At 45.6% G+C, this 15,971-nt stretch overlaps 1 protein-coding gene across 1 annotated transcript in view; it reads left to right on the top strand.

Annotated features, from left to right (window-relative positions):
• The window catches only part of SHISA8 (shisa family member 8), a 32,445-nt gene that overhangs the window by 10,247 nt on the left and 6,227 nt on the right, over positions 1–15,971 (top strand). Inside the window, exons 2-3 of the mRNA XM_029587131.1 lie at positions 12,231–12,358; positions 15,520–15,669. Coding sequence (XP_029442991.1) covers positions 12,231–12,358; positions 15,520–15,669 — 278 coding nt within the window. The remainder of the gene's footprint in view (positions 1–12,230; positions 12,359–15,519; positions 15,670–15,971) is intronic.

Genomic DNA, 15,971 nt, shown 5'->3' with positions numbered 1-15,971 from the left:
TTCTTCTTTTATCTTCCTGTTCTCACCTTCCTGTGGTTTAAACCCCCACAGGCACAGACGACTTGCAGAGAGGCCAGTGGAGCATGTGTCTCCACCAGGGGGCATTTATAATAAAAAAAAAAAAGGAAAGGCAGGAGGTAAGGTGTTGTGGGAGTGGTGTCTTGGGCATGGAAGAATAATAATAAGATCAGACTCAGCATGTTCTGGGGCTCTTTGAGTTTGGAGTCGGAGATCCAGGAGGGAGCCTCTGGGTTTATCAAGGTGCAAGTTCCCGGGGCAGCCTGTGACGGGGTTTCGGAGCAATCTTGAAGGGATTTCTGGAGAGAGGGAATGAAGGAGGATGTTTGCTCTGCTGGAGATTTGCCCTTTCCAGTGGTTTGTGGAAGTTGGAGGGACACAAGGGATCAGTGTGTATGTCCCATGTGTTTGAAAGTGTGGAAAGCCTGCAACCAAGTGGAAGAGGATAGCAGGACTTTTTTTTCGATTGGTATTTGTAGCAAGAGGAGAGAGACAGGGAAATCTAAAAAAAAGGAAAGGTTAAACATCTTGTCTAGGTTGTCCTACGCTGCAAGTTGCATCTCGGGATAGAAAAGACAAGACTAAGGAGAGAAGGAGAGTCACGTAGTTTGGACACAAGGAGACTCCAGTACAAAGGGGAATCTGGAGAAGTGAAGGATAGATCCCTGGACTAGCCTGAAGGGTTAGAGTCAAGCAAGGCTCTTGCATGTTTTTCATCTATGCATGTGATTTTGGAAAAGTGTTTAATCAATATCATAAAAGAAAGTGTGTTTTCTGTCAGCGTATCACTATCCACGAAATTGGAAACAAGTAAACACTTTTTTGAATATTGTATTGAATTGTCATTATTTCAACACTTAAGCAGAGTCACAATAGTCCTAAGGGCCCTGAAGCAATGCTTCCCCCTGACAGAGAAACACCAGGTAGCCCCATGAGTTGCACCATAGCCCAGCAGTTCCCACTAGTACTTCCTCGTCTAGTGAGGATTTGGAAGGGGGAGGTTACATAAGCCCCGATTAACGTGCATAACAAGATCTTTTTAAAAAAAGCTTTTAAATAAATAAATAAATCTGTAATCATAGAACTCTAAAAATGTTTTTATTCAGTTTGCAAACTTATAAAGAATCTTAGCCGAAAATGAAAACTGCGGAAATATATCACCTGACAGCGGCTGTTTTTCAGCATCCTACATGCCTGCATCAAGGACCCATTTTTCCAGTTATATTATTCAGTACACCATCAGCTTCAAAGCTTTTCTCTGGATTTCCATTACAGAGATGGAAAAATGCTAAACAAATGTAAAGATGAGGATTGACTGTAGTGTCATCCAAATAGTACAACCTGACTAGTGCTAGGCCAGGGAGCAGAGGCCTGGCTTGGCCTGAGACCTGAACCTAGGCCTCCCACGCTACAATGTGTAGCTCTGGCACTGAGTCACCAGGCCAGCCTATGAGCTACTCACTTACAGGCCGATACAGTACAGTTAACCTGCCCTTGGACGCGTGTTTTCCCTGACCCCTTATTCAGTAAGGGGCCGAAAACGCACGTCCAACCCGCGGCACCTAATATTAGGTATGCCCGCGGGATACAGTAAGTAAAATGTGCAGCCAAGCCGCACATTTTACTTTCAGAAATTAGCGCCTACCCACAGGTAGGCGCTAGATTCTGCTGGCACCGGGAAAGTGCACAGAAAAGCAGTAAAAACTGCTTTTCTGTGCACCCTCCGACTTAATATCATGATGATATTAAGTCGGAGGTCCCGAAGAGTAAAAAAAGTTTAAAAAAAAGAAAAAAAAATGTAAAATGGGCCGGCGGCTGTCGGGCCGAAAACCGGACGCTCAATTTTGCCAGCGTCCGGTTTCCGAGCCCGTGGCTGTCAGCGGGCTCGAGAACCGACGCCAGCAAAATTGAGCGTCGGCTGTCAAACCCGCTAACAGCCGCCGCTCCGGGCTAAAAGGAGGCGCTATGAATGCGCTAGTGTCCCTAGCGCCTCCTTTTGCCCGTTTCTACCTCACCACCTAATTTGAATACTGAATCGCGCGTGCCGGGAGAGCGGGTGTTCGTCCGCTGTCCCGCGGATTTTACTGAATTGGCCTGTTACTGATCTATGTATCCTATGCTTTCTTTTTTGACAGTTCTGCTTTCATCTGCAGGCTGCAGCGATAAAAGTTTGGTGCTTAAGTGTTAATAGTTGCATGTGCACGTGAAGAATTGTTCTTCAAAGGGGTTTGACTCCCACTAAACTTATTTCCTGCTCATGTCACTTTGGATCATTTTTTGAGAAAGGTGATCTATAAATAAGATCATTATGTAGTATGTTGCAAAATCCTGGATTTATTCATAGAGCTTATCAGAAATTTGCTCATTGCATCTTGGAGCTTCTGGGAGCTAGCAAGGATTTACAGTCTTCCCCCATATCCTCCAATCTTGCATTCTCTGAGCTCCCTTGCCTGAAAATAAAATTCTGGAACCAAGGCCTATTGTGAGGGGACCGAGCTTCAAGGCTTCACCATAGCTGAGTTATAGAAAACCCTTCCTTTCCTCATTAGCACTGAGAATGAAACCTTTGTTTAATCAGCAATCATTCTATACTCTACACTTGATTGAGACATCAGTCTTCTATCCTTGGTAACTGCTTCAATCTGAGCTGTTACACTGCCACAAGGGAACAAGGGCACATGGCTGATAATGGCATCACATTCTTTCACTATTCACAAATATATGAGGCAAAAGTTGGATTGGGGGAGATCGCTAGATGTAGTGTGCTTGGATTTCAGTAAGGCCTTTGACACGATTCTGCAACAGCAACTTATAAATAAACTGAGTTCCCTTGGTATGAGCCTTAAAATGACTCACTGGGTTAGAAACTGGTTGAGTGGGAGGCAACAAAGAGCACTGGTAAATGGAATTGAGGACAGTATCAGAATTCAGGAAAACATGGGATAATCACGAAGATCCTTGAGGAAGAGGAAGGACTCTAAAGCTGTGCAGGAGATGTGGATGAGCAGACTAGCTGGGCTGTATGGTCTATGTTCTGAGTCATAGTAAATGAATGGCACAACTGCACAGTCATGAAATAAACATTAAAGGTTCTAGAAGCTCCTGAGCAACCCCAGCAGTAGAAATACATATCTAGGGTAAAGACCCAAGCACACTAGAGTTTTCGTTCCTTACAGGAACTTTCTTCCTAGACACTTATGTAGCAAGCTGCTATAAACAAGGTTCCTTCCACCGTGAGCTTATCATGTGTTGGAGCCTTACAATATGGACCAAGCTGCATCTGGATCTGAGTGATGTGTTTTGGATCTGCCAAAAAGGGTTTCTCAACCCTGCAGAGACTGCAAGCCACCACAGCCAAGGTGAAGGAATTTAAAAATACATCAAAACCCCTGTGTGCTCTCCTGTGAATGACAAATGTTCTGCATGAACCAGCATTCAGAACTTGCAGTGTTAACAAGTTGGGAAAAGGACTGTACTGTTTAGCCTGCCCCGAGAACAAAACTACATAGCCAGCAGAGGAGGAAACCAAAGGAATGCTGGGAGACCATTTAAAGTACAAAAAGGCACAAATGGACTGGCTCTGTCTTTATGTGAGGGGTGGGGATGACCAGGAATTGGAGCCAGGAAGAGAGGAGTGTATCTGGCAGCTCTGCAATCAGTTCCTCTCCTGACAAACTAATTATCAAGAGAGCGAAACAGAAGTCTACGCTCTAAGGAAATAGAGAGACAGACAGCTATTTTTGCTTCATAGCCAAGCTACATGTAAAATCCTAAGAAGGGACAGAGGAGCCAGGAGCTGAGAGATTGAGAGTCTTCCTTTCCAGAGATATCCAGGCCCAGGAGCACATGGCTGGATCACCCTCCTAAAATACTATCTTAAGTAATCTAAACTTTGCACAGAGTATCTTAGCAGAGGAGGGAGAAGGTTTATTTCCTTGCCTTTTGTCCCAAATTCAGGATCACACCTTAACTGTTTCAGCCTTTCAGCTGAAGTCAAGCATAAACCCTTGCCACAGCCACACAAGATGGGCAGGGAAAGAGAAGCTGATGATCTGTGGTTTTTCTGTAACAGACTGAAACCAGGCCTGCTTTCTGTTTAGTACCAAGTCAACCATTTGGGAAGTTTCCCAGGAGAGAGAGACCTTCTACACACTGCAGTGCTCATCTATTTTGCCATCTAGCCAGCTCTACCATTCAAGAGGAATTTCTTCATTTTCTTGTTTGCTTTTTTTTCCACACAATTTTGTATTTGGGACAGGATGTACCCTTTACAAACTGGTGACATTGGGATGAATCTGTTCCCTTCCCCCTTCTTTTTGAGTCCTCAGGGTTAAAGACAATTTTTGAAAGCTGTGTACTTCACTGCTTTTCCCCCCAACCTCTTTCTATTAGCATTCCTTTTTTTTTTTTTAACCATATCAGTATGTTGGTTGCCCTGGCTAATAGGCCATACCCTGTTATTTTTGCATTTCTTGATTTAAAACTGCAAATTTATTTTATACTTCACTACTGTACTTTTCCTATTTAATGTTCTGGTTGGATTTACTGTCTACTTACATAATATTAATAAAAAGGTTAATTACTGTTTTATTCTGTTGTGATGATTTTATCTGGTCGTGTCGTACCACAAGTGAGAGGTTGTTTGGGAAGGACACGTAATTGTGGTTCGGAATGACCAGGGGCCTGTTTCATCCCCCACTCAGGCTACTAACCCAAAGACAAACCATATTAGTAAATATAATTTCTCTTGTGGTACTCCCTACCCCAAACACAGGGATAATTCATAGTCCGGATGAAGGGGTGGTCCAGTAGATGAATATTCTACTCCTGGAGATGGGAATCTTTATTCCTGGATACTGTAGCTATTTTACTATGAGAAGAGCTTTTTATTTCTAAGGCATCCAGAGGGGTATAACAACACACCGCGCTGTGTGAATTATGCAGTGATGACAATTCACACAGTCTGGCCATGTGATCACACATTTGCCATGTTAATGACGTGATTGCAAGAGGAGCCAGCCAGCAGTGTCACCTAGCCTGTCTTCTTCTGGGACCTAGCTGAAAACAAGACTTTTGTAGTAATCTGACTTTCTCAGCCTACAAATTCAAATAAATACATTAAAAAGGTCAGGTAGGTGTTGGGTAGGGCTAATGGGCAAAACAGAGACTATGATGTCAGATCAAGGACTCCAGGCCTAGCTAATCTGCTCATTTATCCTACCTAAGTCAATACCACAAGATTCTGTTTAGTCTGGTTTTCTCCTCATTCTTTTCACTACTAGTGCTTGTTCCATGCTTTCAAGAATTCCAAGACAGGGTTTTATACCGTGAACCTGCCCTGGGTTCACTAAAAAGGAATTTTGTCAAGGTGTAGTATCTTCCAACAGAGGAAGATCATGAGAGATTCAATGAAGCGAAGGTAAACTTCCTGCCATGATGAGAAGTGTTTCCCCCTTAGGGAATGGGATTTTGGGATATGATTTAGTGCTTCAACAAGCCACCAGAAAGTGGCAGAGGAGAAGCAAGAGAAAGAGGAAAGGTGCATTTTTTTCAGTGATTCCTGGCTAGGGATTCCAGAGATTGGAGAGCTGAGAGTTGAAAAGCTGAGAGAAATGTTGAAGATATGAGGATCAGTGAGTTTTAGCCCGAGCCCTTAGGTTAACAGAAGGGAAAGGGAGAGAACTGATTGGAGTAAGACTTCTAAATTGCTGAAGTGGTGTAGGGACTGTAAGTTTGCTTTCTGTTTTTCTTTTTTCTGCTTGGACTGTATACTGAGTTTTTGCTGTTTTGTTTTCCTTTTCTTTGGAACAACTATTGAATGTAGTCCTGTTTTGTTTTTTTTGGGTGAAGTGCAAGTCTCCCCTTGGGTCGCCCAGCTTTTGCTCAGGGAGCAGGCACATCACCTGCATGGGAGGACTGTCCCATGTAGCCACTACCATTTCTCTAAAGAAATATTACTGTCATACCTGAGTATGACCCCCTGCCTTCCTCTCCTCCAACCTCTTATAAGAATTCTTTGTTCTAGAACTTTCTTTTCAATGAGAAATACTTGCCTCTTGTTCAATATTCACCTGAGGTATTTGGTTGCTTTCTTCTGTTTTCCAAACATAAAGCATTTATGCACTTGGATGCATTACAATGACATTTCATATAAAATGTCATCACACTGTTATGAAATAGAAAGTGGACCCCTGTTCCGAGATAGTCAGCGCTGCCAAAAGGTAGGTCAACCCTCTTCGGTCTCTACCGTCGGATGGAAAGGCTGCTGATGAAGATGTTTGGATGAAGGCTTCGCCCTGGAAGTTCGTGATCCCCCTAGGAGGGGCCCGTAGGGACACGGCCGCTGGGAATTAGGAGACTCCCTGAAGAGTGAAGATAGACTGGTTGCAGGCACCTCCTGCAGGTCGTGGTTTCCAGATGGCTGGCGTCTCCAGCAGGTCGTGATCAGTCCGGGAGCATACGTCATAGGATAGTCCAAAGCCAGTCCGAAGGTCGAAGTCCAGAGAGAGGTTGAGAGCCGGTCCAGGGGCAGACGGGAGAAGGGTCCGAAGCTAATCCAGGTCGATACCAGAAGATCACTACCACCGGTCTGAAGGTCAGGAGCCAAAGAGTCAATCCAACGAGGAGAAGCAGAAGCGGGACGCAGAGCAGATCGAAGAACACGGAACACAGGAACCAAGCACAGAGCCTCAATACCAAGCAAGGTCCGAGAATCAGACCTTGCCTTAAATACAGGAAGTGGAGGGAGGAGTCCCAGGAGGAGCCATGACAATTTCCTGTCATGGCTCCTTTAAATTCTCTCTTCAGCTGCGCGCACGGCTCCTAGTAGGCTGAGGGGGAGGAGCCGGCCTGGCCGAGAAACCATGCGGCCGGGCTTGGCAGCAGCAGCAAAGAAAGTAAAGAAGAAGGCTGCCTGCCACAGCAGGAGCCTCAGACATTCCCGATACTTTGGGTGAGTTTATTGACGCCATGGCCACCGGCCCAACCCTGGTTGCAGCCCACCGCAGCCGGCGGCCATGACACCCGGCAGCTGGCCGAGGCCGGCAGTCCTAACACACACATGATGTTGCCTGATGTAAAAAATTGTTACCATGCTGTGTGTGATGTGAGGGAGCAGAGGTCATCCCGTGGGCAGCTCCAGCATCAGGTTGGTATAAAGAGCCCTGCTGGAGATCCTGATACTATGCTTTGGCTTACAGCTCAGTAAATAAAATTGCTTGACAAATTATTGCTTGAAAGTTGTTACAATTGGTAGGCCATGGGCTGCTTCTGTGGACCGCCACACTCACCTCCTTGGTCAGGCCCTTCCTGTCTGCTCCCGATGCAATGCTCATGCTCCACACGGCGGTTCACTGCAGCAAGGCACTGCCAACTCTTCAATCCACCAAATGCTGCTGGCCCCAGCTGACTCACCTCTCCTTAGGCGTGTGCGCACCAGACCTCTACTAATTTAAAGGGACAGTGGTGGGAAAAGCCCAGCAGTGGTGGGAAAAGCCCAGTGACATCACTACTAAAGCCCTATAAAAGGCTCACTCGTTCCTGCCCTCATCGCCTCAGCAACAGGTTCACCTACTCCAGAAGTAGAGCATGTTGCTTCCAGCGTCATCTTTAGTTCCATCCTTGCTTTCAGTACCAGTCCTGTCTTCTGACTTCATCTCCTTCCACATTGCTCACCTGTTCTTCTCCTCACCTGCCTGCCCTGCCTATCTGCCCCTTCTCTCTTCTCAGACGGATACCTAGTTTGACGTCAGCCTGACCTCGGATACAAGTAACTGCTGCCTGCCTCTGACCATTGCCTGATCTTGGATATGCCCAATTGTTGCCTGCCTCTGACCATTGCCCGGCCCTTGGATTCATCTGACCTCTGCCCGTCTTGACCCAAGCTATCCAAGGACCACAACTTCTGCCATCAGTAGAGACCCCACCTATGACCTGCCAGCTCTGGCACCCAAAGGCTCAACCCGATGAGAACGAGGGCTGGTATGGGCGAAGGTCCCACTAGGTCTCTGCTTTGCCTGGGTCCACCTGCTGACGGTGGGAACCTGCAGGGCTCCTCCCTGCAGGTTGCGCCAATCCTGCCTCAGCCCAAGGGTCCACGGAAGCAACAAAAGTGTAATTTTCCCTTGGGGTTTATTTATTTATTTTTTTACAGAAGGTTTCATCTTCCTATTTTGGTCAGGGTTGTAAGATTTTTATCTCCCCGGTACAATCATGATGCAGTCCATTTAACTCCTCATATTATACACCTTTTCAATCTTAGCCAAAAGGTCAAGAAGTAACTGTCCTCAACTCATAGCTCGCACTCTGCCCTTGAATCATACATTTTGTTGCATTGGGTCTTACCAGTTGTGTTCTATGTGTCTTTCACATACAAGGTAAGCTTCTAGATTCAGACCGGGGGAAGGAAGGTTCTTAAAATCAGTGTGGGGGAAACAGAACTCTCAAAGGTCCCAGAATTCACCCCCAAAGAATAGTTTTGGAAAAACTATGAGAAGGTTTTTGTTTTTTTTGGACCCTCCTGCTCCTTTGGATTTCCAGGTCAATGGGAACCAGGGCTGGGATCCTGGCACACTGAGCCTTCATGTCAATTATTCCTCCCCCTTCCACCAAACATACATTACAGTGGTTATTCCTGGGCCAGGAACCATGTACCAGAACTCCTTCACTAGCTGACACCCTGAGTGATACATTGGATGCAATTTATTGTATCCAAAGAGAACCAATTAATTCTTCACAGACACTGGACTGGCATTACAACTGTAATTGCTTTCTTCTATATTTGTGTCAAAATGGTCAGATTTAAACAACAAATAATGAATAATATAGTGAGAGGGAAAAGAGGTTCTAATAAATCTAACGACTTATTCCCAGTGACTCTCATTAAGGAGTCGTGGCAGTAATTGTAACAAAATCTTCTCATAGCGCTCACCCACACCAAGCTTTCCGGTCTCTGTACCAGCAGCAGCCCTTGTCAGCCTTAGCTCCTAAATAAAGCTGTGTTATTTATACCTTCTGTCTCTTCTCACTCACTCCAGGTGACAATATAACACTTTCCTTAACTCTCTTTTCTCTCCTTTTCCCAACGTATGCCTCTTGCCTTTTTCTTTCCTGTCTTCTCTGTGACTTTGTTCTGCTCCTTCCGTCTCCATCTCTCTCCCCATTTTTAGCGCATTATATGATTAAAAAAAAAACAAAAAACACCCTGCTTATGGTTTTGCTTTGTCTCAGGCCGATACAGTACAGTGCACTCTGACGGAGTGCACTGTTAGCCTGCTATTGGATGCGCGTTTTCCCTTACCCCTTATTCTGTAAGGGGCGGAAAACGCGCGTCCAACCCGCGGCACCTAATAGCGCCCTCAATATGCAAATGCATGTTGATGGCCCTATTAGGTATGCGCGCGGGATACAGAAAGTAAAATGTGCAGCCAAGCTGCACATTTTACTTTCAGAAATTAGCGCCGACCCAAAGGTCGGCGCTAATTTCTTCCGGCACTGGGAAAGTGCACAGAAAAGCAGTAAAAACTGCTTTTCTGTGCAGCCTCCGACTTAATATCATAGCGATATTAAGTTGGAGGTCCCGAAGAGTAAAAAAAGTAAAAAAAAATATTTGAATTCGGCCATGGCTGTCGGGCCGAAAACCGGACGCTCAATTTTGCCGGCGTCCGGTTTCCGACGCCGTGGCTGTCAGCAGGCTCGAGAACCGACGCCGGAAAAATTGAGCGTCTGCTGACAAACCCGCTGACAGCCGCCGTTCCTGTCAAAAAGGAGACGCTAGGGACACGCTAGTGTCCCTAGCGCCTCCTTTTACCCGGATCTACCGCCGGACCTAATTTAAATACTGAATCGCGTGCACCGGCGAGTGGCCGGTGCGCGCGCCGGGAGAGCGGGCATTCGCCCGCTCTCCTGCAGACTTTACTGTATCGGCCCGTCTGTTTGTGATCCTGATGGCACAGGAACTAGCGGCGCAGTCACGCAATCCAAAAGCACGTGTCGGGAGTGAAGGCTGGGCCGCTGAAGACTGACCGCTGCCCCTCCGCCATGTGACAACGAGGTGGAAGCTCCTGCTCCTGTGCACCTCCTGCCCCCACACGCTCACAGGCCCGGGAGCAGCTCACACACCGGGAATAACTGTAACACCCTCACATCCCTAAAGCTTCTGATTCCCTCTGCTACCGACAGACCCACACACACACCTGGAGCTCCTGTAACGCACAGTCTGGAACCACACGGCTGTGGCACCCATAAAACGCGTTTTTGTTTTGTTTTTTTTAAAGCTGTGTCATGCAATTCTAGATTTCTCCTCTCTGTCTCACATTCTTCTGCTCCAGTAAGTCCGTTTGTGCGCCTCGCCATGCCAGTGCTCATCAGTGAAACTGATTTGCTGCTAGCACCGTACCACCGAGGCAAGCTCTGGAAGCTGCGGCAGGACATTTTACTTACTGTATCCCACGTGCATACCTAATAGGGCCATCAACATGCATTTGCATGTTGAGGGCGCTATTAGGTGCCGCGGGTTGGACGCGCGTTTTCCTCCCCTTACTGAATAAGGGGTAAGGGAAAACACGCGTCCAAGGGCATACTGTATCGGCCTGACTGTAAGAAGCACCTCAACCTATTCTACTGTTACTCTGCAAGCTTCAGCCAAAGCACATCTGAAGTGAGTAGAAGTAGAAGGGCGAAAGCTGTCCCTTTGAAACAAGCTACATTGCACTGGACCAGTGGCACTTCCATATGGAGGACCTCTCGGGACTCAGATCTTCTGCTCCCTGGTTGGAGCAGAGGATCTGAGGCTGGATTTGGGACCTGTGATTGTAGCGTTTTGGAAAAAGCTCTGGTGCATGTCTCCCAGCCGAGGAATACTGCTCCAATGACTGGGCTCAGGGAAGTAGGAGGGAGATAAGACGAGGGAAAAATTCCCAGGCATTTGCAAATGAACAGGCATGGTGTCGGGATCCCAGCCTTGGCTCTGACTGAGCTGTACATACAAAGGAGCAAGAGCAGACTGCTGGGTCAAACCCCCCCAAAAACTCTAAATGTAATTATGCAAACAGAATAAGACAGTGACCTTCCTGTAAACAAGTACAGAATCAGAAATTAAGCGAAAAATGCCTAAAGACACATACTTCTGCTTGTCTGGCAAAAAGAAATAAGAGTCAGTATGAATTGGGAATATCAGACAGGTTCATATAATCTCCTGCTACAGCATCTTCTTTTGTTCTAACTTGCTCTTTTTTTTTTTGACCTGATGAAGGGAGAATTAGCTGCTGAAAGATAGTCAAGAAATATACTGATAGTCCAATAAAAAGAGATCATTTTATATACTTTATTTTATTATTGACCTTTATTTCCAAGCAGCAGTCACAATCCTGAACGCCTCTCGTTTGAGGCGTTTCTTGGTTATGACCCTGGAAATTGGAGTAAACATGACAAAATCCCTGAAACAATTGGGAATGCTCTTAGTTCCTGGGTTTCTCTTCTCATGCTAGAGGATGGCAGTACGATAAACGCTGCATGCCAAAAAAGTGGAGAATACCCTCTTCATCACTATTATTTTGCCTTTCTCAAGTAAATATACTTTAAAGAGCCTCCATTCACCCCTGTGCTTAGGCTCGGTGTCACCAGACAGGCTCCCATTCACACACACACACACACACACACCCCCAGCCCAGGCAGGCTCCCATTCACATACACACACATGCAATTGCACAGGGCGGCACATCCAGGGGGTGGCATTGGAAGGAAGCAGGGAGAGGCCCATGTGGCCGTCGGTGGACCTCATTCCACCAGCGACGGAAGGAAGGACAGGCCTTCATTTGCGACTCATTGCGTGCATATGACCTGGGAGCAGAATAATTTGGGGCCCTTTCTGCAGCTCCTCCTCTTGTTCTGGCCCCACGCTCTTCAGCCCTCGCGGTGCTATTACTTCCTCTATGCTCATCTTGTGATGCATGTAGCTCCAAACAATCAGGTTGTGTTGAATGGAAACTAGCACCAGGGAATATTCTGGGTGATCAAAAAATTATTCAGCATGGTTACAAAAAATAAGATACCTGGACAATGCCAAGGGAGGAGTTCCCAAAAACCCTCCATTAGCACCTGTTATGTTACCCACAAATTTGAGTTAGCAACTCATGAACATTTTGCTTTACTGACAGTCTGGCAGATGCCTTATGATCCTGATGGACTTGTATGGACCTTCTGGTATATTTCAGGACCCTCACTGAGGTGCTGAAGCAGCCAAGCCATAGACCTGCTGACCTCATCACCGATGGCCACATGGGTGGCGTTCAAGTCCAGATGAGTGACCTGATTACCAGGGTCTCCCCCCGCAACAGCACTGGTAAGTGATGCATTGTCAGTGCACCCATCCATTTACTGTCGCACAGCATGGCACAGGCAGAGATGCTTCAGCCGCTGAAGGGAGCCTGGGCAAACTTTCCTGGATGGGTCCCCTTTTATTGTTTTCATATTTGGATTTTAGGTTTAATTACTCGCTTTCCAAGTCCAAGCTCAGGGCAAGTTACAGTAGGCAGTTTATCTATTTATATAGAAACAGAGAAATGACGGCAGAAAAGGACTACCTCTCAAAATTTCTTTGTACAGTAAAAAGAAAAATCACTACAAATATTTGTACCGGAGGCATAAGTTGATGAAGTGACTTGCCCAAGGTCACAAGAAGCAGCAGTGGGAGAAGTGAGATTTGAACCCTGGCTTCCCTGGTTCTTAGTCCTCATCTGCCTCCCTGACCACAGAATGTGCCTCCTTCCCAGCTCTCCCTCATTAAACTGCTGCTGCTGTGGCTTTTTTTCCTCTGTGCCAGTGTAACCCTCTCTCACTTCTCAACTGAGGCTCTCTAGGTGGAAAGAGACAGTTACAGGGAGGAATGGAAAACCAGAACATCACACCACAGCTTCCTTATTTTTACCAGGGTTCTTCAGGATGGGATTTGGCTGCTAATTTCTGCACTTTTGAACAAGAGAAATCCAGTCTATCTTCCGCATGCTTGCTACTTCTGAGCATCCATTCATTAGGGACTCGGTAACAATAAGCAATTCAACACAACAAAGCAATTGCAACTAAGGAGTTTTTACTGAAGCAATCAGAAAAGCAAAAATTAGCTTTCACATTAGTATGAATATGCATGAATTAACAACTGTTCTGGAAAATTAAGAAAAATGGTATGCAAAAAAAAAATGAACACAACTGTTTTCACAAAATATAATATAGAACACTCTGCGAGAATTAGATTATTTAAACTTGCAATCCTATAATCATACCTGGGAACTTTTGACTTCCAGTCACCCTGAGATTGCCATGGATTAGCAGGGAGGGCAACTGCACAGTGAGACTGGATGCTCACAAATTTGCTCTCATAAACACTCTTACATGTTCACACTTACTTTCACTGCTCATTCTCTCACATTCTCACATGTCCATTTACACCTTTACTTCTGCCATTCTCCCACCAACACACACACACACACTCACGTCTCTCACTCTTCCATACACACATGCCCACTCACTTCCACACTCAGCTCTCTCAGACTCACCTACATACACTCTCAGATCTCTTTTTCCTACTCACTCACTCTCTCAGACATGCTCATTCATTCTCTCTCCCCCCCCTTTCATAACACACTAGCAAGAGCAGACTCTAACTTGGGCTCCTGGAGCAGCAGCAGCCTCTTCCTTCTCCTTCTGTGCTGCGGAAGTGGACACTGCCTGTTTCTTACTCCTCATTTGATGCACGGGCAGGAAATCGCAATGTCGATTGGCCAAGGCAAACAGGATGGGGCGGGCAAGTGGCTGGATACAGGAAACAGGCTGTGTAGGAGCAGGTGGTGTCACGAGGAAGCGAAGTTAAGAGTTAAAAAGGTCCGGAGATGGTAGAAATCACTGTTGAGTTCCTCCTTTTTCAGCCGTGCAAGACCAATCACGTTCCTTTCTTCTTTCCGGGTCCAAGCAGATTGGTTTTGCTGCAGCACCCGGAGATTTCCGGTATTGGCCCGGAGACCCGGCAATTCTTTTAGAATTCCGGAATCTCCAGGCCAAATCCGGAGAGTTCCCAGGTATGCCTATAATGTTGCTGAGCTCGGTTCCTTGGGTCTGTAGGTGAATAACAGTTCAATTTCGTTTGTGTACGTGCACCAGCTTTGCAACTGCAGGCCTACTGTCTCCAGGTGGACTTGCATCCTGCAGCGCTTGAAACCACAACAGCAAGGGGATGGAAGCTGCTGGTCTTGCAGCATGCTTGCTTCTCTGCAGCTCCAGGATACCCCATTGTTCAAGCAAATAATAAGATCAAGGTCCTTACCCAGTCTTTTATTCAGAGCTTGGTTAGCTCTGGAAATGACTTCCACTGCAGTCCTTTTAGCTTACTTGCTGTGTCACTAACTCTCTAGGCATGAAAGTTAAAACTATTTTATATTGCTGTGTAACACTATGCATTTCAACCCATTTTTTTCTTCCAAAGGACAATGCAAAGGCAATATCAATAAAGAATTGACTTAAAAGTCTTACACTACGGTTCAATGAAAACATAGCAATGAAAAGAAACTCTCTGCCACTGAAACCTTGTTATAATAAATGCACCTATGTCACTTAACAAGTACAACATTTAAATAATAAGATTAGGGTCCTTCCATGGTCTTTCATTCAGACCATGATCTCACCATTTTATTTACTTATATTTATAGTCCACCATTTTATCAGAGTCTGTTCATTGCAGATTACAACATAGCTATTTAAAAGTCACCAAATAAAATACAAATCTTTAAATATTATGTGGTACAGGAAAGATATCCATCTAAATGGCTTAGCCGTATTTTTAAAATGCTTACCCAGCTAAATTCTAGCCGGATATATATAGATAGATGGTGCATATATATATATATATATATATATATATATATATATAGTCCCTGAAGGTCTCCTCTATTTACCTCTTTGTCTGCCTCAGCGACTCTGGACTCCAGAGATCAGATCAGATTTGTTCTCTGAGAGCCAGGAGCTCTTTGCACCGGGTGCCCACTTACAACATCTCACCATCAGGCAGATAATCATACATGTGGTACTTGGTACAAAAACCTGGTTTTATGTGCGAACTGCCTTGCTTTGCTGTTTATTGTCTGTTTTATTTATTATTGTTTAGTACTATGCTTATCATAATTGTTTGTTATGTTTGTTTTAAACAATTGTATTATTGTTGTATGGACTGTGGCTTTCCTGGAGCTTTTGACCAGGTTGGTGGCTTTGCAAATAGAAGAAAAAAATTAGATGAAGACTTTCCCTGCCCAAGTAGACCTTGAGGGAATCCAAACTGATTTTCTGCACCTTCCTAAAATGATCTCAGGGTTCAATCTCTCACCACTCATTCCTGCTTGATTTTCTTATCAGTTTACCTTTCAGGGAGTTGAGCGTTATGATGACAGACAGAAAAGTAATGTTTCTAAATGCTTAGAGGCTTACCATTAATACAACACATTTTGTTGTAACCTCCAGATCACACCAGCTTGAACAGTGCAGGGGTGGCTTCTCCTGTCCTCCCCCAACTTGGATTGTCACACCCGCACAACAGCAGGACACAGTTTGTGGCTGGTTTCCCTCTCCAGGGGCAAGACTACAGCAATTATGCTGCCCTCCAGGCTACGGGTAAGTAACTCCGTGGGTATAGCTGGACTGAAGACAGTCACCAGAAATCAAGCATAGGCTGCACTTGTAAAAAGGCAGTCAGGGTGGTGCCATGACAGAGGGAGCAGGTGAGTCAGTGCTGCTTGTGTTAACTCTCCCTGCAGCACTTCTTGTTGCTTGTAGTCCTTCGGTTAAAGGTAAACAAGACTGTGTCTCAAGGGAAAACGTCCGGTCTGGAGTCAGTGGTGTTAAGATTACACCCCTGATGCAGATGGAATAATGCTGAAACGCTGCAGCGTTGGGTGAGACATCTGCAGCTTTTC

The sequence above is a fragment of the Rhinatrema bivittatum genome, chromosome 2 (assembly GCF_901001135.1).
Source record: "Rhinatrema bivittatum chromosome 2, aRhiBiv1.1, whole genome shotgun sequence".
Classification (NCBI taxonomy): domain Eukaryota; kingdom Metazoa; phylum Chordata; class Amphibia; order Gymnophiona; family Rhinatrematidae; genus Rhinatrema; species Rhinatrema bivittatum.
Note: the sequence above shows the minus strand (reverse complement) of the source record. Positions and strands in the feature narration are given on the sequence as shown.